Source organism: Chenopodium album, chromosome 20 (genome assembly GCF_948465745.1).
Source record: "Chenopodium album chromosome 20, dcCheAlbu1.1, whole genome shotgun sequence".
Classification (NCBI taxonomy): Eukaryota; Viridiplantae; Streptophyta; class Magnoliopsida; order Caryophyllales; family Amaranthaceae; genus Chenopodium; species Chenopodium album.
This window is the reverse complement of record NC_137853.1, coordinates 17,790,045-17,811,322: the sequence shown is the minus strand read 5'-3', so window position 1 is coordinate 17,811,322 and position 21,278 is coordinate 17,790,045. Positions and strand designations below refer to the sequence as shown.

General features: G+C 38.0%; 2 protein-coding genes across 3 annotated transcripts; both read left to right on the top strand.

Annotated features, from left to right (window-relative positions):
- The first annotated feature begins 2,367 nt into the window (after nucleotides 1-2,367).
- FHL (far-red-elongated hypocotyl1-like protein) lies at nucleotides 2,368-5,359 on the top strand. 2 transcript variants are annotated; one of them, XM_081655115.1, is made up of 3 exons: nucleotides 2,368-2,605; nucleotides 4,339-4,903; nucleotides 5,204-5,359. In XM_081655115.1, exons 2-3 carry the CDS (start codon nucleotides 4,360-4,362, stop codon nucleotides 5,275-5,277), a joined length of 618 nt encoding a protein of 205 aa, XP_081511241.1. In that variant the 5' UTR covers nucleotides 2,368-2,605; nucleotides 4,339-4,359; the 3' UTR covers nucleotides 5,278-5,359. The 2 variants fall into 2 exon arrangements, with proteins under 2 accessions (XP_081511241.1, XP_081511242.1); XM_081655116.1 differs by lacking the exon at nucleotides 2,368-2,605 and adding an exon at nucleotides 2,659-3,045.
- A 10,247-nt stretch (nucleotides 5,360-15,606) lies between these two features.
- Nucleotides 15,607-17,726, top strand: LOC145596882 (uncharacterized). Its single transcript, XM_081653072.1, has 3 exons — nucleotides 15,607-16,158; nucleotides 16,350-17,064; nucleotides 17,227-17,726. Exons 1-3 carry the CDS (start codon nucleotides 15,607-15,609, stop codon nucleotides 17,724-17,726), a joined length of 1,767 nt encoding a protein of 588 aa, XP_081509198.1.
- Nucleotides 17,727-21,278: the final 3,552 nt, after the last annotated feature.

The window sequence follows — 21,278 nt, the reverse complement described above, 5'->3', positions numbered from 1 at the left end:
GTGCTCAAGTCAATACTTGTTTTCTTTGCAAGGATGTTCATGGAGAAGTTTTGGAAGCAAACAAGAAGGCCAGCTTCTTGAAGCTATCAATAGATACGGCTGGCAGATTGCCAAACTATTGTTGCGCGATGCCCTTCAATGTAGCCGGAAACAGCGGCACCACGTAGCATCATCCAACCCCTGTAAATACATGAGGTTAGTGTATGCCATGAGGTGGTCTTTGGGTTGGGCGGTACCATCATAAGTACCAACCAACACATTCTTAACCTTAGACGGCTGAGCCGCCTCGATTATCTCCCTGGTAAACGCAGAAGGTGGTTCACCAAGTCTGAGCAGTCGGAGCTGCCAGTCTAGTGGCTGGACATTGTTCTATGCCGCCTGACCTTAGTAGGACGGCTGCATGTATTGAAAGTTATCATATTGACCATATGGTGCCTAAGGGGCATACGGGGCTTGCCCGATCATGTGAGGGACAATGCGAACGGACTTGCCGCCTGTTCGGCTCTCATGCAAGGACAGTGAGTTCCTCACTGAAGTTTCTTTGAAGATGTATAGAAAGCTCGAGGTAGAGGCTGACTCAGAAAGTTGTTATTCTCTCCTTCGCTCAATGATATGCCAAGCGTCGGAGGCTGATTTTTACTTCCACCCGGCTGATCATGCCGGGTGTTCCTTTGCAGACCCTTTGGTAGAAGAATCTGTGTCCAGTCAAGGGTTGTGACCGCCTTCTCCTTGGGATGTGGAGTTGGCCGCCTGTCCCTGACTAGCTTCCTCCCCTCAGCTTGAGGAGTCTTCTTTGCCGACTAACTCTTGCCAGAGCCAGCCTTGTTCTTGTTGATCAGATCCTTGATTTCACCCTTGAAACTAGTCATGAATTTCATGAGGTCGTCCCGAGTGGCTGGGGCTGATCCTCTGGCCGTCTGGGTTTCCCCTTCTAGCTAGCCTCCCAGACGGTCTGCTTGGACCCGCCTAGGTTGCAGGCCATTCCAGTTGGTCCTTGGAACAGATGTATTTGAAGATGAATGAGCCATCCTCGGCCACATACGTCTCCACATCGTCATCATCAAACTTCTGGTCAGTGAAGACCTCCGGCTGAGGGATGTTTGAGTTGCCCGGTTGAATAACCGGTTGTAGATTGTTGGGATCAGGAGGTGGTACAGACACTTGAACCATCTTTGAGGTACTCTCCCCACAGACGGCGCCAAATGTTTTGGATGTTTTTGGTCCCTTGGATGTGTTACAATTACAAGATTTGTTCGACGCAATCCGACCTGCAAAACAACGGAAACACGGGTTGGTAGGAGTTCCGCCTCCGACGATCAAATTAGAATTCGTAAGAGTGAGTAAAAAGTGCGGAAAAAGATAAAAGTGATATCTTTACAGATCCCAAGATCAGGTGTTTTCTCTGATGTGAGAGAAATGTAGATGTGAGGTAATAAATGATTGAATGTGTCCCCATAATGGGGAATCTCTCCCTATTTATAGGGTCGTTGGGAATTGTGCCCTTACGTAGGTTAGGTGACCTAAATTTGGTGGGCTGTCCTTATGACGGCTTTTCTGGGGAATTGCGACCTTCGGCCTGAAGGCCGCAATTCCTTCTCTTGACAATGGGGGTCCACGTGTCATCATGCTAGTGGTCCAATTTGGATCAATTCTGGGTGGACACACGTCCGATTCTCATTGGACCACGTGGCGGGGTATTTTTACCCAAAACAGAATTCTTCTTCAATTCTTTTTATCTTTATTTTGTATCTCCTTGAGTCTTCATAAATAGGTTATACTTCCACTTTCAAAGTCTAATTCACCTGTTCTAATTCAACACTTAGAGAAATCGCATTAGTTGAAGTTTGTTTATACTCATCATCATCAAAACCTCTTAAGCTTCAACAGTGTGATTTTGACACCTCTTCACGAAAAGATTATCCTCGTTTCCTCACTTGGTAAATTTTTCATAGGTAGCTAATGTGCGCGATGCATGTCTAAAAATCTTTTTTAGTTTGATTTTATGTCTTAACTTTAGTAACATTAATAAGGGAAAATATGTAAACAAAATTTTTTTAGGGGTAGGAATGTTTTCACACTATTTTTAAGAGTTCTATATATAAGAGACACAACTAACATTAATAATGGCAAATAATTTGATAAATATTTTATAAAACATAATTATTTTAAAAGTTAGGATAACATAGCGTAACCCAACGGGCCATGAGATAAATCAAAAAAAAAAAAAAAAAAAAAACAAAAAAAAAAAAAAAAAAATTGGGAGATGAATAGATTAGTTATCCGTATCAGTATTCCCATGATGTATTGAAGGAATCATCCGAAAAAGTCACATTACCTTTCCCTTACTATTTTGGAGTTGTCTTATGGAAGTTATGGCCATCTATCTGTCATACTTTATACTATTATTATATTCTTTCATTTAAATACCCACTTTCCTTTTTCCCCTCACTTCTTCTTTCTATTCTTCAACCATGGACAAACTAGCTCACACCTCTCTGATTTACCCTTTCTTGTTCTACTAGCTAGATCACTTTCTCACCACTAATCAAATTCCAACTTCTTTCCATTCTTCATATTCAGTTGAAGCATAGTCAAAGTCATACAGGTTCAACAAACTTTTTGTTTTTTATTTCATAATTTATTTGGGGTTTTTACTTTTTTTTTTATTTGTTTGCTTGGTTGTAATTTTTCTTTTGTTTCTCAATGTTTGTTGTTGTTGACTTGTTGTAGTTATTATTGTTTTGGTTGATGGGTTCTAAACTTAACAGTTCAATTTGATTAAAACTGGATTTGCTATGTATAATTTTCGGATGCTTTGATGATTTTTGAAGATACCCTCTGCTCTGATAGTGGTATTAGATCATGTTTACCAATAACTGTCATTGTTTCTATTCATAGAAACTAACAATTTCCAATGATAAAATTTTAATGTCATGGAATAATTTTTATCATGATTTAAAGTTTAGGAACTTGGTGTTAGCTGTTAGAGTAACCACGAGCTGATGAAATTACTCAAGGTGCCTGAATGCCGTCTCGCGGCTGCAGGTAAATGCTGTCATTTTTACCTGCTAGTCTGGTACTACCTAAGGGAGGTGCTGTACATTCTCCTCAAGCTATTTCAAAATAGCTGTTCTTATTAATTCATTGTAAATTTTAAATACTCTAATTTCAATAGACCAGTTAAAGGTTGTAAAGTTCTGATTCTAACTCTTTGAATACTAGTCCATCTGATAGAATGTCTGAGCAGGCAAATTCTACTTAGGAATTGTCCTAATTATTGAGCCAAATGTGAATTTTATAAGACTAAAACACGTTTTAGCAAGTTAATTTGCATTTAATCTTATAGTCATAGCCTCATAAGTCATAACCATGTTGGAGAGTCATTGTCACTTCAGAATACTGGGTTCTGTTTTTTAGGCTTGTTTTTTTTTTTTTTTTGGTGTTCTACCCTATTCATTCTTTGGCGAATCCGGATTCGGGATCTGTTTTTCAGGCTTGTAGCAGGTTCTTCCCTCACTTTTGAAATCTGAAACTTTGTTTTCATCTTATATATAGATGTATCCACATTTTTAGAAGTTAAGGGTTCGTTTGGCATTGCTGTGGTTTTCTGTTTTTTGGTTTTCAAACTCACATGATATAAGTCATATTATGAAACAAAATTAGTCAAACTTATTAAAATCATGATAATTTTGAAAACTGATAACAGAAAAGTGGAAACACCTTTTTCTTGTTTCCTGTTTTTGGTTTTTTGTTTTAAAAAAAACAAAAATCAGAAAACAATGCCAAACAAGCCCTAAGATATCAGATGTCAAGTTTTTAGTTGTGAAACCGGATTGGCCATTAAATTAGACTTTTCTAATAAGCTGGTGAAATCAATTTAACCAATAAGGTTGTCAAGTGTTCATTACATTTCTAAAACCTGACAAAAATACTAATGTTTCTGTGACCAGCATGAGGGCCTAAGACTGAATGGAGTAATATTGTATCGAGGACAAGCTATTCCCATTAGTGTGAACTTTATAGGATCATATTGGATCATATTCCATGTACTAATTTAGTTTATAAAGTAATTTGACGTAATACGACTATAACACAAATGGCAAGCATAAAGGTTTTTGATCTCATGATGTGATATATAGATAAGAAAGTTCTTTTATCTTTGCAAACACTTTTGTTACTGCAAACTGGCAATTATATTTGTAGCTGGTTGATTACACAGCTTGAATTTGTAGTATTATCTGGGCTCAAATATTAACTTTTTTTGGTATGCATTCCTTGTGCTTAGTTAGCAAATGTTTGGATTCTTATTAAATTTTCTTGGTTGTTTATCCGATCCAGAGCTTCATTAAATTGAAAAAAATGAAACTTGTTGACTCCAATTTGAAGAAAAGAAAGCAGCTAGCTGTCGCTGCTGATGACTTGGGTCTGCCTGCACCGAAGCACGTATGTTGTGAGGTAGCTGACAGCAGATCTGAATGTGGATCATTACAAACAGTGAATGAAGAGGATGTAGAAGTACTTGACATGCTGGTTGAATCAACTCAAGACAGCAATAGCTTTGCTGGGGGTTCACATTCATCTACGGAAGTCATTTTTGATGCAGGTATTCGAAAGACAGATTCATATGATGAGGCTTCTAGTTCCTGGGCTAATTCAAGGCCAATCACATCTGAAAATGATTCCATTTCACTGGAGAATACACTTATCAATACCAAAGGCGATGGCATGGAAGAATACCATTTTTCTCATCAAGATAATACTTCGTGGCATGATGTTGACTGTCTGGAGGAGTGCATCAGCACACATTACTACAAGGACAGCAAGCAACATGTTTCTGAACAGCTTGAAGGGTTACTTTCCTCCAGTGGGATACCATCATCGGATAAGTGGACTGTTGATCGAGGTAATTTAGTCCTGCTTTTTAAGAGAAAATCTTGAAATAATTAACTTGGTCACTATCCAACACCTAGTTAATTGACATCTTTGATTAAAGCCTTGATCATAATTTAGTAGAATTTTGATCCGGCTTTCTCATCACCCAAAAAATAAGGGAAAGAAAGGTTTATTCTGGGTTCAAAAGATAGTATATATTTGCTGTTAGAATTTATTTCAAAGCTGGTAGATGTTTGGTTATAATCTATATGTGGAGATCGGAGAAATTAGAACTTTTCATTCTAAAGATATTATTTCGTTTGTGATGCAGAGGCGCAAAGAGGTAGACAGAAGCCTACAATTGATCAAGAATTCGAGCAGTATTTTTCAACGCTTATGTTGTAAGAGATATATTCCTCACGTTCACGTTCCTCTTGTATGTGACTAGTGCTTGAACTTGTATATATATCAATAATACATTCATGTACTTCTCATTTCAAATTGCTCTTATTTTGAGTCAAATTCTCATCTCTCAGTCATACGTGCTATTAAAAAATATTACTACTCCATACTAAGTATAGGTCCTCTTGAAACTTTCCATTACCTACTTCCATCACACGCGTTACTTTTGGGTATTGGTTGTGTTTGGTGATTAGCTATTACTCTGCAGATGAATGGTAACTGAAACTTGTATAAACTTATGGCAGTGTAAAATTCCTATGCATACTGAAAAAAATACAAGTATGTAACTATGTAATAAGGATATAATTATGTTATTTATGTATACTAAAATATGTTTAATCTCTAACTTCAGCAATTATGTAAGAGTTCTTAGCCTGTTCTTCCTAACTTCCACAGTACTTAATAGATTTATCTCCTACAACTTGGCGTTTTTGTCGGTGATCTCTGCGATGAGCATGAGGACATTGCCATTAGCCCATTAGTTATTAAAATTAGCAATAAATTGAGATAATCGATTGATCCCATTACGTACGATTGCTGGAGTTTTGAGATACTTGTAACTGGTAAGGTCTATCTTTTTGGGGGATTGTGGTAAACACTACAATAAATAAGATCTAAGAGGACGATCTAAATTAGAGGGCAAAACAAAAATTCGCCCACTTTGCTCGGAAAAAGAAGACAAAAATTAAATTCGCCCTGTTTGCTTTGAAATAGAAAGACGAAAGTAAAACTCGCCCTCTTTGCTTTATAATAAAGAGGCGATTATGAATTCGCCCTCTTTGAAAGAAACTAATAAGGCAAAATACAACTCACCCTCCTTATCAATTTATATTGCCCTCTTTGATTTTTTTTTTTCTTGTAGTGAAAAGCACAGTATTGTGGTAGAACTTCGTGCACACCTATTCAGGGGGTGTTTGGTTCACAGAGTGGTATGGGGTTGGAATCAGGATTGGGGTTAAGGTGGTATCGGGTTGGAACTTGATACTTAATACCATGTGTTTGGTTTAATTCTGGAATGGAATATCTCACTATTCTCTCCTTTTATTTGATACCTAAGGGAATGGAATGAGCCAAACCCATCTTCCCCCCAAAGTTTCTAAACCCCATAGCTCATGGGTTTGATGTATGGGTTTGAAATTCATATTTTTGACAACCAAACATATGGTATGAGTTTTAGTCATTCGAAACCAATACCTCATACCTATATTTCGTGAACCAAACGCCCCCTAAGTGTCTTGGAGAAATTTTATGATCTAATAATAATTAGTGATATCACATGCAATATTCAAGGAGCTGTAAGCTATATAATGGGCTTAGAAGTTTCATGTGCTCTAAAGTTTTTGAGTTTATATGAAGTTGTTGACTTATTTAAGAAAAAATAATATTTAAGGGAACTCGTACAATTAAGATGGAAAGTAATCTACAAGCTGGTAAGCACAATAAATTCGTCCTTAAGGGAAAAAAAAAAGTAATAAATGCTCTAAAATATGAACAAGGGTCCTAAGAAGAATTGAGATTGAGATACAATTAAAAGACATGGAAAGAGTTCCTTATGCACCCTCTGCTAGACTGCTACTGTGGCAAACAAGTCAAGTGAATTACAACATTATAGGTTAGAGATATGAGATACCGAAAAATATACGGCTATTTCACCAAATGTCATTGGACACTTTAATAATTCACTAAATATCATCAAGGTTTTCAAAATTCACCAAATGCCACAAAGTTTTTAAAAAATTCAGTGAGTTCCATTAATGACCGAACGTTAACTCCGTAAGTCATTAAAATTAATAATGACACATGTCATGGTATGATTGATTCATTTTATTCAATTATTTTAACTAATAAAAATAACATTTTTTTCTCGATTTTTGTGCGAAAATTATTCAGGAAAAGTTTTGGGGATTATTTTGACCCTTTATAGATTGAAATTAAGCTCGGAATTGGTAAAATAATAACGTAAATGCCCGGTTTTGTGTGTTGAAAAATATCTCGATTAGCGAGTCAATATTTTTTAACCATGATAATTAATTGGGTAAGGTTTTGGAGGTAATTTTGACCCTTAATGAATTTAAATTAAGCTCGTAATTGGCAAAAAACAACATAAATGCCCCGTTTTGTGTGTCGAGAAATGTCTTGATTTGCGCGTTAGTTTTTTTTACTTTGTAAATTGTCCATGTAAGGTTTTGGCGGTCATTTGGGGCCTTTATGGGTCCAAAATAAACTTGAAATTGGCAAAAAGATAATGTAAATGTCTTATTTTGCGTGTTAAGATCATTATTTTTTTACCATAAAAATTGCAAAACGAGGTATTTACGTACTTTTTTGCCAAATATGAGCTTAAATTAGATCCTTAAAGGATCAAAATGACCCTCTAAACCTTAGCCGGTCAATTTTAATGGTTAAAAAAACCAACACGTTAATCGATATATTTCTTAACACACGAAACAAGGCATTTACGTTATTTTTTTGTCAATTTCGAGCTTAATTAACCTCCAAAACCTTACCCGATCAATTTTCATGGTTAAAAAAAATTATTCGCTAATTGAGATATTTTTCGACACACAAATTTCAATGTGGCATTTACGTTATTTTTTTTTAGTCAATTTTAAGCTAAATTTGAATAATTTTCATCGAACAATCGAGAAAAGAAAAAAAAAAGCTCCTTTTATTAAAAAATAAATAAATAAATGATTAGAATGAACCAATTATATCATTACATGTGTCATGATTAAACCCTAATGACTAACGGAGTTAGTCATTAATGACACTCGGTGAATTTTTGTAAAACTCAGTAGCATTTGGTGAATTTTGAAAACCTTGACGGCATTTGGTGAATGGTGAATTATTAAAGTGTTTAGTGGCATTTGGTGAAATAACCGAAAATTATATGTGATATATTTTCCATAGATATATAATTATATATCATAAAGAGAATAGTATATTTAAGTTTATTTTATGGAGATTCTTTTTTTTAAGGAGGAAAGGAGAATATATTAAAACTTAATCAAATACTCCAAGTTTAGAGCATGCTGCATAGCAGCTACAAGGAAAATAAGCCAAATCGTTGTTCAACAAAATACAAACCATAGTCTTGTGATTGGAAATTAAAAAAGGACAGATAACATCTAACATTCCTCCACTGATGAGCAAGCTAATTTCCCTCCCTGCTGTCCACCAAATTCTTCTCATAGGCAGCTCTTGCACAAGTAGGGACTGATTCATGAGTCATGTTGTAATCCTCAAGCTGCAACGCCAGTTTAGCCAATTGGTGCGCCACCTCATTAGCCTCCCTGTGAATGTAATTGAACTCGAACTTGCAATCACCCTTGAGCATCTCACCTATATCCTTGAGAATAGCCGCAAATTCATGAGTGCCATTCTTCTCAAGGTTTTCCAGAATTCCTTTAAGTGATTGAGCATCAGTTTCAACCGTGACCTTTTTGTATCTTTCATTGATTGCTAAGATCATGCCACCTTTAATTGCCAATAGCTCCGCTTCAGAAGAGCTTCGAGCAGTGATCTTCCAAGAACAACCACCCAGCCAACCACCGTCATAAGCTCGAATTACAGCTCCTGCCCCTGGAATGGTAGTGCTCTTCCAAGCCCCGTCAACATTCAGCTTAACAGAGCCCCTGCCAAGGCGTTCCCATTTAGTCTCCTCACTGCACGCGCTGTCTTCACTTCCCTGACCCTGAAAGGTATTAATTGTAGCCAGCAGATCGACCATAAATTTGTTAAAAAAGGTCACAGGATGTATCATAGCAAGCCTAAACACCACCTGGTTCCTGATTTTCCAAATGTGCCAAAAAGCTACTGAAAAAATAATTTTCCATTTGTTGCTAAGGCCTAGATTGTAACTAATCCATTCTGTCCAACTGGTTTTGTAGAAAGAATGGAAGTTAAAAAAAATTTCAAGCCTATCTCCAACCAAAATTCTTGACCAGAGTACTTTTGAATTAACACAGTCACGGAAAAGATGAATATGAGTTTCACAGTCCATATCACACCTTGTACAAATTGGGTTGAAGTTGGGGATACTCCTTTGAAGAGTAGAGGCTGTAGGAAGAATTTTATGACAAGCGTTCCAAAGAAGCATTTTGTACTTATAGGGAACATCGATATGCCATAATTTGTTCTAATTTAATGGAGGGAAAGAAGGGGAAGGGCTGAATTTAGAGCACAATCTATAGGCACTTTTAATGGAGAATTGACCATTGGTATCAAGACCCCAACAAGTGGTGTCCTCGACAGTAGCAATAGAAGGGAGGGGAATAGCATTAATTAAATCACATATATGCTCCGGAATAATGTGTTTAACTCTCCCTAAATCCCAATGCCCATCCCTAATGATATCACTCACTCTCCAATGAGCAAATCTGTCCGGAATGGGTCTATCAATGACCTTATAGAGAGGCTCTCTTCCCACCCAAGGATGAAACCAAAGACAAATATCCTCACCATTGCCCACTCTATATGAAAGTCCTTCCAAAAGAAGATCCTTACCCTTAAGAATAGCTTTCCAAAGAGGAGAATCGGTTGGATTAGGGAAGCAATTTAGAAAGGTGGAATTTTGAAAATAACGAGCTTTAAGGATCCTCACCCATAATTTGTTAGGATCTTTAATGATCCTCCATCCAACTTTGCCATAAAATTAAGCCAAGTTCCAATTTCTCAACTTTCTAACCCCTAATCCCCCCATACCAATAGGAAGACAAATCTTTTCCCAACTAGTTCTAGCTAAGTAATGGGATCTATCCACCTTATTCCAAAGAAAACGCCTACAACTCTTTTCAAGGTCATCAAGAATGTCACAAGGAATGAGAGTGCTTTGCCTAGCATACAACGGATAAGAGTTAAGCACGGATTTTATGGAGAGTCATAGATACTTTTGTTATAAGGAATGGATGAATCAGTTATCTATACTTTTTAATACCTATATAAGGCACACGTGCTTATTCAATAAATTTGGATTTTGTTTTATAAAATTGTTAGCTTTTCTACTTAGGTTTGTGATTAAACAAAACACAAAATTGAGACTTTTGTGCATAAAGAACCGTGACTTCAAGAAGTCCTCAAAACCATAAATTCGAATTTATCTATCTTATAATTTTTCATTTAATTTCTTAAAGATTCGATATTTGTAATATTCAATTTATTTCATACAATTTTCGTCCTTAATCTTATTTATACATTGCAATTTTACATGTTATATATATATCTATGTACATTTGTACTCCTTCTTACACAATCATTCAATAACCTTTAATATCACGCCACATCATTGTTCAATTATCCAAACTAAAAATGTATAAAAAGAGATTTGAACTCTAAACCTCATTGAGTAAAAACCATGTATATATATCACCATTTTAGCTAGAAGTAAATCATGCTCCACAACTCTATCATAATGTATGAGTTACAAAGGTGATAATATTTTATCTCTCTAGAAACGAGAGCACCTCTCACTAAGAAAGTGAGTCCAGCTTAGCTTTGCTAAGGATATCAAAATCTTCAAGCTTATCTATCTGCATGCATGCAGATTATATTTGATCTTCTGCAATTGTATTTCAGCCTAGGTGGGTAAGATTCATTAAAATCCCTTCTAGGTAGGAGGAATCTTAATATTTTGGCTTCTGTTTTGGATTACTGATAATCCTTTTTTGATAACCAAGAAACTTTCTTGTTATCACAAAACTTCTCGGCTCCCAAGTTAAAGGCTGGAACCTTTCCTAAGCATTTCTCTCCTTTCAAAAAAGCTGAGCGCCTCCTTATTTCTCATGCAACCAATCTGCTCCAAGCATTTATGTTGCTTATTTTCTACTGGTGGAATTAAACATAGCTAGAGGCGGCTAACTACATTTAGTGTTTATGCTATCTAGTGTTCTTGCTCCCCGCGCTCAAACTCTCCAGCTTCCAAGAACTAAGGGTTTGGCTATAAATGAGAAGTGCAGTTCAGCAAGTTAAACTCATCTGATTATACCATTCTTCTGTCCTTCTCCCTCTCTTCTGATTTCTGTCTTTTTCTATTTTCCCCTGTTATTCTCTCTGTTACTCTATGAACAATAACAACCAATACACTAACGCTCATAATGAGCATCAAAATCTGGATCTAAGAGGGGGACCGTTAATTCCTAACCCTCCAGATTTTGAAGATGAAAACATCAACATCAATTTCAACTTGAGTGTGATAGGTCTATTTGTTGGACCACGACCTCCTTCTGTTTCATATGTGCAACACATTGTTAATTCACGATGGATAAGAAGCGGTGAAATAAGGGTCCATAGATCGGGACCTTATTTCTTGTTTGAATGCACGAATGGGGTAGATCAACAAGCATTGGTGAGGGTTAGCACTGCAGTTTTTGATGGAAGGTTAATCAACTTCCGAAGGTATCAAGTGGACTACGTTCCACACCAAATGAACTTCACTTTGACGAGGCTTTGGGTCAGAGTTTATGGCCTCCCTCTAGCTTATCTCACGCCGGGATGGGCTAGGCACATCTTTAGACACATTGGGTATATTGAGGAACTAGATCTTGAAGGCGGAGATCTACCAATCCAAGCAGAATTGAGAGCTAGAGTGCTAGTGGATTTATCCATCCCACTAATCCCTGGGTGTTTCATACCCTTGGAGGGAAATAGGGTCATTTAGGTGTATTTGAGGTATGAAGGAATTTACAGGTTCTGTAAATCATGCGGACGTGCTGGGCATGCTACGGAGCGCTGTCGTCTTCATCCAACAATAGCAAGAAGACGAGTCAGAAGGAGACTCGACGAAGTGGAGGCAGATGGCATACAGGTTCTCTACGGACCAACTGAATACCCTTTTTATTCTAATTATATTCATGGGTTGCCAGATATATACAGGTTTCGTAACTCAGGGGTCGATTTGAGGCATCATAATCACCCGGAAGATGATCCGGTTTTTATGAGAATGCCAAGAGAAGACATGGAGTATGAGGAAGAGCACCCACTGGAAGGGCACTCATCTTCGCCAAATAGCAATGGCAGTGACAGGTTTCACACTGGAGAAGAGGAATTTTCGACTGATGATTCGGAAATAATCGAGTTAGAAGAAATAGATCCAATCCAACCGGATCTTGCTCTTTCTCCTGGAAGAAGGCTAGGGATAGGTCATGACCCCTACGCCGAGTTCATTGCAGCGAGGCAAGCAAACCCTAACACAGGTATTTCAACAAGCAATGTGAGAAGATAACTTTTCAACGCTGATAGTGAAGCAGGAAGGAGGAGTAATGCGGGTTTGTTTCCACCTCTGATTAGCAACCCGTCACCTCCTCCAAGGCCAAATTTTGTGGGCTCAACCTTTGAGGTTGGAGAGCCATCATCGGCACAGCAGGCTAGGGGTCAAGCTGGTGGTCCAGGAACAATCTTCCATACCCTTGGCATTTCTGAATGAGCCGCAACAAGGGGTTTCGAGAGATATCAACCAAGCTCTGGTGATGATAGGGGCGAGCAGATTAGGCCCACAGCTCACATGGCAGCACTGATGCCGCAGCAAGGCTACTCAGACTCAACAGTTCTGACAACCGTGAGAAACAATGAGGAAGATCTATCTGATGGGGAATATGCGAGTATAATGCAAGCTGGTACAATTCTTGCGCTTGGTATCCGAAGTGCGAGAAGAGTAGAAATTCAGGCTATTCATCGAACAACAAGAGGCACCACTCATCCGTATTTGCAGCTATCTCCGGAAGACCTTGGGGGGCTGCCATGCCTCCCTCTCACCAAATTTGATCCGCCAAACACACCGGTATCGCATCTTAGCTCCTTCAATTTTACTGATTTGTTTAACTATGATGATAGTGCAAACAACAAAGAAAGAATAAGAGAAGCAATAGGGCATCTTCCACACTCGTGTGATGGTGACTCGGTTAGGCAAAGTGATTCGGATCACACATGGGTGGATCGTAAGAGGCTCAAGAGGTTATATAGGTGGTCCGAGAAAGGGGACTTCAACATTTGGAGGAAATGTGACAAAGGGGCAATGAAATTTGCCTCAAAGGCATTGTCGGATCCGGATATGGCTCGTGAAATGGGGGTGGAGATTGATGAGGATATACGGAAAAGGGGAAAGAACAAAAGGCACCAAGAGTTCTCATCATCATCCTCGAAATCGGTCAAAAGGCAAAAGAGTGAAGAGGTTACTTCGGCTCTAAGGGAAGTAACGGATGACATGGATATTGACTTGCAACTTTCTATCTTCGAATCGGTGAAGATCTCGACTAATGGTGAGGTAGCTGTACCAGATCAGCTCCCAAAAGTAATATGAAGGTGGTTACTTGGAATTGTAGGGGCTTAAATGATACACACTCCCTTGCAATTCCTTATCTAGTGTGGCTCTATCGGTCAAAATTGCCTTTGTTTATGTTTATTTCTGAAACTAAAATGGAATATGTTAGTGCGGCTAGTAAGTTATGTAGTTTGCACCCTACTTCAATTTTTGGTTGCAATTCGGATGGAAGTAGGGGAGGGCTTTTAGTATTAGGATGGTCTAATGATGTAGTTGATTGCTTGTATGCATCAAAAAACTTTATCTTTTGTAAACTCAATGAAGCTAATGGAAGTTCTAAGTATATCTTGTTTCTTTATGGAGAGCCTCAAGTAGAAAATAGAGCTATCATTTGGGAACAACTCCAATGGTTTGTGGAGGAGTATAAAAATGTGCTTATAATGGGAGATTTCAACCAAGTGGAAAGTGGAAGTGATAAAGTAGGAGGTTTAAATCAAATTAGAGGGATTAACTCCTTCTTGGATTGGAGATTTAGCAGTAATGTTACGGAAGTTCCTTTTTCGGGGCCAAGGTTCACTTGGAGCAACAAAAGGGAAGGAAATGAACTCATTTTGGAAAGACTAAATCGGGCCTACATCACTGAAGAATGGTTTGAACACTCTCCGGATGGGAAAATAGTTCATGAACCCATTATTTGTTCTGATCATGCTGCCATTACTTACAACTCAGAAAAATGCATCCATACTTCCAACAGACCTTACCAGATTGAAAATTGGTGCCTCCGTTTTCAAGAAATTAGGATCATTGTTGAAAGGGAATGGAATATGGAAATTCAAGGTTCCTTTATGTTCCAATTAGCAAGGAAGCTGAATGGGGTTAGAACAAAGATGCAATATTGGTGTGTGGAAAACAAAAAAGTTTGGGGGATCAATTGGAGGAAAGTCACCAAGGAGCTACATGACACGGGGATGAATATCAATTCGATTCAATAAGGGGGTGGTTACATTCAACTCATAAATAGACTCATCCCGGAGAACCAGATTAGTTTTGAATTCTGGAAACAACGAATGAAGTCAACTTGGCTCAAATATGGTGATTGCCCCACCCCCACAATGTACAGGAAAGTGAAACAACGACAGTTACACAACGAAATTGTGACTTTAAGAAATGAGAATGAAGACTGGGTTGAGGGGCAAAAAGAGGTGGAAGAAATAATTTTAACTTCCATAAAAGGCATCTATAAGCCGGTCATGCCAAACAATCATGGGGAGAATATTGACTTGGTCATAAGGGAACTGGATATCCCTCAACTCTCTGGGGAAGACAAAGACTGGCTTGACAAGCCTTTCACAGATCAAGAAATAACAAAGGCGATGTTTGGTATTCATAAATCAAAGTCGCCTGGGCCGGATGGGTTCACTGCAGATTTCTTTCACATATACTGGAAGGAGGTAGGAAAATTGGTGTTGGACAGCGTCCACCAATTCTTGAGAACTGGGAACATGCTCAAAGAATGGAATCAATCCCTGCTAGTGCTAATCCCAAAGGTCAAAGTCCCAGAGCTGGCTAATCAATTCAGACCTATTAGCCTTTGCAACACGATCTACAAGTGCATCTCTAAGTGCCTTGTCAACGGAATCAAAGTCATCCTGCCAAAGCTAATCTCAGAATACCAGCATGCCTTCATCCCAGGGAGATATATGGAAGATAACATTCTCCTAAGTCATGAATTGATGCATCTTATTAACTCAAAGAAGGGGTCAAACTTCCCGGCTGTAAAGATTGATATGTCAAAAGCTTATGACAGGATGGTCTGGCTCTTTCTTCTTAAAGTCCTACAGGCTTACGGCTTCTCTTGTCACTGGATCCGAATGATCTCGTAGTGCATTTCAACAGTGAGTTACAAGACAATCATCAATAGGAAAGCAACAGATCACTTTTCCCCCAATTGTGGGTTAAGGCAAGGGGACCCACTATCCCCTTACCTCTTCATTTTTTGTATGGACATTCTATCTAGAATGTTATCTTTGGCAGAAGACATCAACCAGTTTAAAGGTTTGAGGGTCTCTAGAAGGTCTCCCTTCATCTCCCACTTGTTCTTTGCAGATGATGCCATGCTTTTCTTCAAAGCAGACGAAGGATCGTGTAAATGCATCAGGGACATTCTACACAGGTTTGGTACAGTTTCGGGCCAACAATTAAACCTCCATAAGTCCTTTGTCAAATTTTCCCCATGTGTTGATAACAATACTCGTTTAGAGCTGAAAAGGATCCTGGCTATGTCTGAAACAGATAATATGGGGATCCATTTGGGGGCACCGATTGATATTCAGGGGAAGAAGAAAGATTCGTTCCAATACTTAGTGGACAAAGTTTCGGATAGAATAGTCTCTTGGGCAGCTATGCGTCTCTCACAAGCTGCAAAACTTGTCCTCATCAACACAGTATTGGTTAGTATCTCGGCTCACGTTATGAAATGCCTTAAACTCCCCCAGAGCATTGCCAACAAGCTTGACTCGCTAATTACTAGATTCTGGTGGTCAAATAACGGAAATAAGGGTATGCACTGGGTAAGTAGGACCATCACCCAGCTCCCCAAAATCATGGGAGGACTGGGCATTAGGGGTACAACAAATCTAAATGATGCCCTCCTGTTCAAACAAGCAACAAGGATGCACCTAAACCCGCAGTTACTTATTTCTAGAGTGCACAAAGGATTGCAATCTTGCAGCATTTGCTCAATGGCTAGCAAATATATCAGGGTGGAACCCCCTCAATGGGAAGAGCTAGCATTCAAAAGGTCACTTGTGCTTTCAAAGAAGGTTTTGCTTGGAAAGTTGGTAACGGGGAGGATATTAAGGCCACAAGTATGCCCTGGGTTAATGGGGAAACCCCAGTTGCTAATTCAAACCAAACTCTAAGGGCCTCGATGAACTGGAAGGTAAGTGATTTTATTGACAGGAATACGGCCACTTGGAAAGCGGGAAAGGTAAGAGAATGTTTTGATTGGGATAGTGCAAGGAATATTTTGGCCATGGAGTTACCCTCGAAAAGGGAGGATGACTTTCTTTATTGGAAATTCCATCCGTCAGGAAGATATACAGTTAAAACTGGGTACTACTATCTCACCAAGGGTAATGATTTAGGCCAAGGGGCTAGCAATGATAGAGATCAGAAGCTCATAAAACTTATTTGGGGAATGAGCATCCAGCCAAAATGGAAGATCTTTTTGTGGAAATTGTATCATGATGGTATTGCGGTTAAGGCCAACCTAGCCAATAGAGGGATAGAGATAGACGAGACCTGTGGCTATTGTGGGGTGGATTTGGAAGAAAGCCAGCACCTTTTTCGATTCTGTAATCTAGCAAAGGAGGTCTGGGCAAGAAGTGCCCTGGCAATCTGCTCTGATATTACTGGATTCACTTCCTTGAGAAGATGGATCCAATACTTTATCCTGCTGTTCAATAGCGAGGATGGTAAGTATAGTACCCGTATTGTTTTGTTTATTGCAACATTATGGGGACTGTGGAAAACTAGGAATGCAAGAAGCTTCAACGACGCAACGGGGGGAACAAGCATGGTGATGGAATTCATCAACCAAGCAATGTAAGATCATGAAACCTTCACCCAAGCTGTAGACTTGCAGCATAATAGAGAGAACGAGGTTATTGATGGGCCTACCCTTCCTCCTGGTTTTAATTATATTCAACTAGGAAAGGAAAAGGAGGGTTTTGACAACTTCATTGTTGAAGTTGATGGCTCGTGGGATAAGAGGACTATGAGGGCAGGGATCGGGTGGTCATCAAAGGATAATGGTGGCATAACACATGAAGGGGGAAGACATGGGGCTGCGAATTCCGCTCTTCAGTGCGAAGCTTGGGCTTGCTTGGAAGCTTTGAAATGGGCCCACATGAAAGGTATGCAGGGAATTCTAGTGCTTTCAGACTCGATCTCTCTTCTCAACAACCTTCAAGACCAACTAGGTAAGGACATTGAAATTTCATGGATGATAAAAGAAATAAAGGAAGTTGGAGCCTCCTTCAAAACCTGCACCGTTCTGAAAACCCAAAGAGACCAAATCCAGAGGGCGAATGATATTGCCAGAAATTGCCGTATTAATTTGCTTAATATTTCATAGGTTTTTGTTCCTTTGCTCTTGTCAAAAAAAAAAAAAAAAAAATCATGCTCCACTAATCCACATTTACATTTAACTACATACATACTAGCTAAGTATTAGAATCATAGAATGTACGTAGTTAAATGACCCTAGAAAAAATGATCCACAGGTGACAATGTTGGATGGATAAGGTCCAAATATGGAATATGAATTAAAGGGTTGACATTTCACAAAATTCCATTAAATTATAGTCAGGTGCAGGTTCAACGACGTCCACTCTTATTTGTTTTGCGACAATACTAACCCCAAAATCCACACTTACTCTCATAATTCAACTTTTTCATTTGTCAATACTCAAATACTCAATATATATTAACATTATTATGGTAGATAGAGTGATTGAGTACGGGTATCTAACTCATTACTCCAGCTTTTGTACTCATGTGTAAAGTCAAATGCATATACTACCAATGACATATTCCTATACTAAATTTACTTTAATGGGGTATTTTAATACTAAAAGGGTTGTAACTTTTGAATTAGGGTATGTTCTCTTTGGCTTAAACGTACGTCACTCCATTCGTGTTTTAATAAGTGATTACACTTATCAAATGTGATCTTGTTTTAATAAGTAGTGCTGCACTTTTTTTTGGCAAAAAACTATATTTAACTATTATATTTTTTTCTCCTTTCGTGGTTTCCACCCTCTTCAATTAACGACTTAAACTTCGATTAAAGATCAAGTCGTTAATGAATGGTAACTCCAGTGTGGCCCTCTCCAATTCATATTAGTCACTACTCAGGGTGTTGCATATGATTTAGATAAAGGGTGTGTTCTATTCACCTGATTTTCACTTATTTGAACTTTTCTAATCTTACATGAACTTACAAGAACTTATTTGAACTTATTAGACTTTATTAAAACTTATTATACTTGTAATTTAAATTTGGATAACCATTAAAAATTTAATTTATCTAAATTGAACTTATCTAAACTTATTAGACCTTAAATAATTGTGAATTAGGTGAACAAAACATGCCCTTTCTCATTAAGTCACTATATATGAGCTTGTCAAGATATGATGTGTTTAAACCCTTTTGTACATATACAATAATTTTTATTCTCATAAGTTAGCTTTTATTTTTAAGAGAACACTTTCATACATTTGGGTATCTAAAATAAGGATTTAAGAATATATAGGATGAGGATTTCGCATTGAGATTTTATAATATTAAATGAAGTTGGTGCATAGTGGTATATACTTCTTTCGGTATATACATTTTGGAAAAGTATTGTGTAGAACGGTCTCACGTGAGTCCATCATACAAAAAAAAAAAAAAAAAAAAAAATCTTAGTTGTCAGAATTTAGATAATAATGGTCAGATATTAAGTTATAAATATCAGATATTAGATTAAGAGTGTCAGAAATTAGATAACAATGGTCAGATTTTATATTACAATAGTCAGATGTTATATTTTAATTATCATAAATTAGATTGTAATTGTCAGAAATAAGATTATAATTATCATATATTAGATTAAAAGTGTCAGAAATTAGATTATTATTGTCAGATATTAGACCGTATTGATCTGATATTAGACAATAATTCAATACATTTACCTCAGTACCTTATGAGCCTTTACTGGGTAATAAAGGTACACCCCAAATGGAAATATTACCCTCGTAATCTCCTTCAATCTTTGTCTCTCCTTCTTCTTCTTTCCTCGATTCTGGGTAACATTTGCTGAAATGGCTTCTTCGAGTATTGATTAGAGGTTGGATAATTCTCAACATAGGTAGATACTTGAAGAGGGGTGGGATCGTCATTTGTAGCAAAAATTGATGGAGTATTCGGCGAAAGCTCGATGGGTCCTTCTTTCTCGGTGGCGGTTTGTGAGCCAATTTTTTCAGTAGTACCAGTTGATGATATCAACAAATCTAATGCTAATTGTCCCGCATTTCCTATTGATAAAGCTGGCTAATACAATTCAACCTTGAAATTGCCAACCAAACACAAGATATAACATAAAAAATTGAGAAAAATGAGTGTATAATGGTCGGTGGGGATGAATGTCTGCATTATAAATTGGACTCACGTGAGTCCGTTCTACGTAAAACCATTTCATATATTTTTTATTACTTGACTCGCTTTGAATTTTACATTATTCACCACCCCTTCTTTAACCGTCATTTTTTAATTATATGTAAGGAAAAACAAATTCATGTTGGATCTTGTTAAAATCGTACTTTCAATAAGTATTATCATAGTTTATAGGGAAATTCTACATTATAACCCGCTACTTTTTGAAATTCTACGTTATGCCCCTACTTTTTGAAACTTCTACACTGTAACCCCAAGGTATAGTAAGTAACTCTGTTGTACCCTTGATGCTAAATCATCGTTAATATAGTTCCGTTAGACATAAAAAAAAAAAAATCAAAACACCAAAACAACCTACCCCATGGTCAGCCCGTTGCCACCGCCAGCCCACCACCCTTCCCCTGGAGCGTAAACCGCCTAGATTCCTTCCCCTCCCCCGACGTTCACGTTGCCCCGACCACCTCCCCTTTCTCCTTCGAAACACCCACCATGAAATTCAATAAAACCTCTCAAATTCCAACCCCCAAATCCCAAACCCAAACCCTAACTTTCAATTTCCGGCAGCACGAGGCTAGAGCGGAGAGAGAAAAAAGGAACAACGGCGGAGGCTACAACTTCGGTGAAGGGAGATGTCGGCTCGTTGATTTCCGGCGATTGGAGGTTATTTAAGGTTTTTTCGAGAGGGGGGGGGGGAGGGGTTACGAGTGGTTTTACGGGGAAAGGGGAGGTTCATCAGGGCGGTGCAGTCACCGGGGGAGGGAACGGGGGTCTGAGTCGCGTCCGGCGTTCGAGGGGACGGGGGTAGGGATGGCCGTGGGCTGCAACGGCTGGTTGTACATGGGTGGTTGGATAGTGGTTTTGGTTTTCTTTTTTTTTTAATTTTTTTGGGATAACGGAACTTTATTAACGGACACTTAACGGAAAGGGTACAATAGAGTTACCAACGAGACCTTGGGGTTACAGTGTAGAAGTTTCAAAAAGTAGGAGCACAACGAAGAATTTCAAAAAGTAGCGGGTTATAATGTAGAATATCCCTAGTTTATAATTTGACTTGTTTCATTTATCACGCTTTGTCAATATTACTTCAACTATCAATAATTTTAATTCTCCGCCATAAGTAAAAATTATAAAAAAAAAAAAAAAAGAACGGAAGAAGTACCACATAAATAGAGCATAGAATTAGTTTGATTTTACTTCCTCCTCTCCATAATAATTGACAAACTTTTTAAAAAAATTATTCATATTTGAAGTTTTGCTATAGTTTTTGTTACTACATCAGTATAAAAAAAATGTAATCATTTAAATTGTTGTTAAATGCAATAGGTATTAACATAAATTTAATTTAGGCTTAACCTAATGTAATGGCAATCAATAAGTGTTCAATGTGTTATATTTTGAGATAATATGAAAAGGGGTTGGGCAAGCCAAAAAAGGTGGAGGAGAGTTTGGTCCACAAACTAGGTCAGAAGG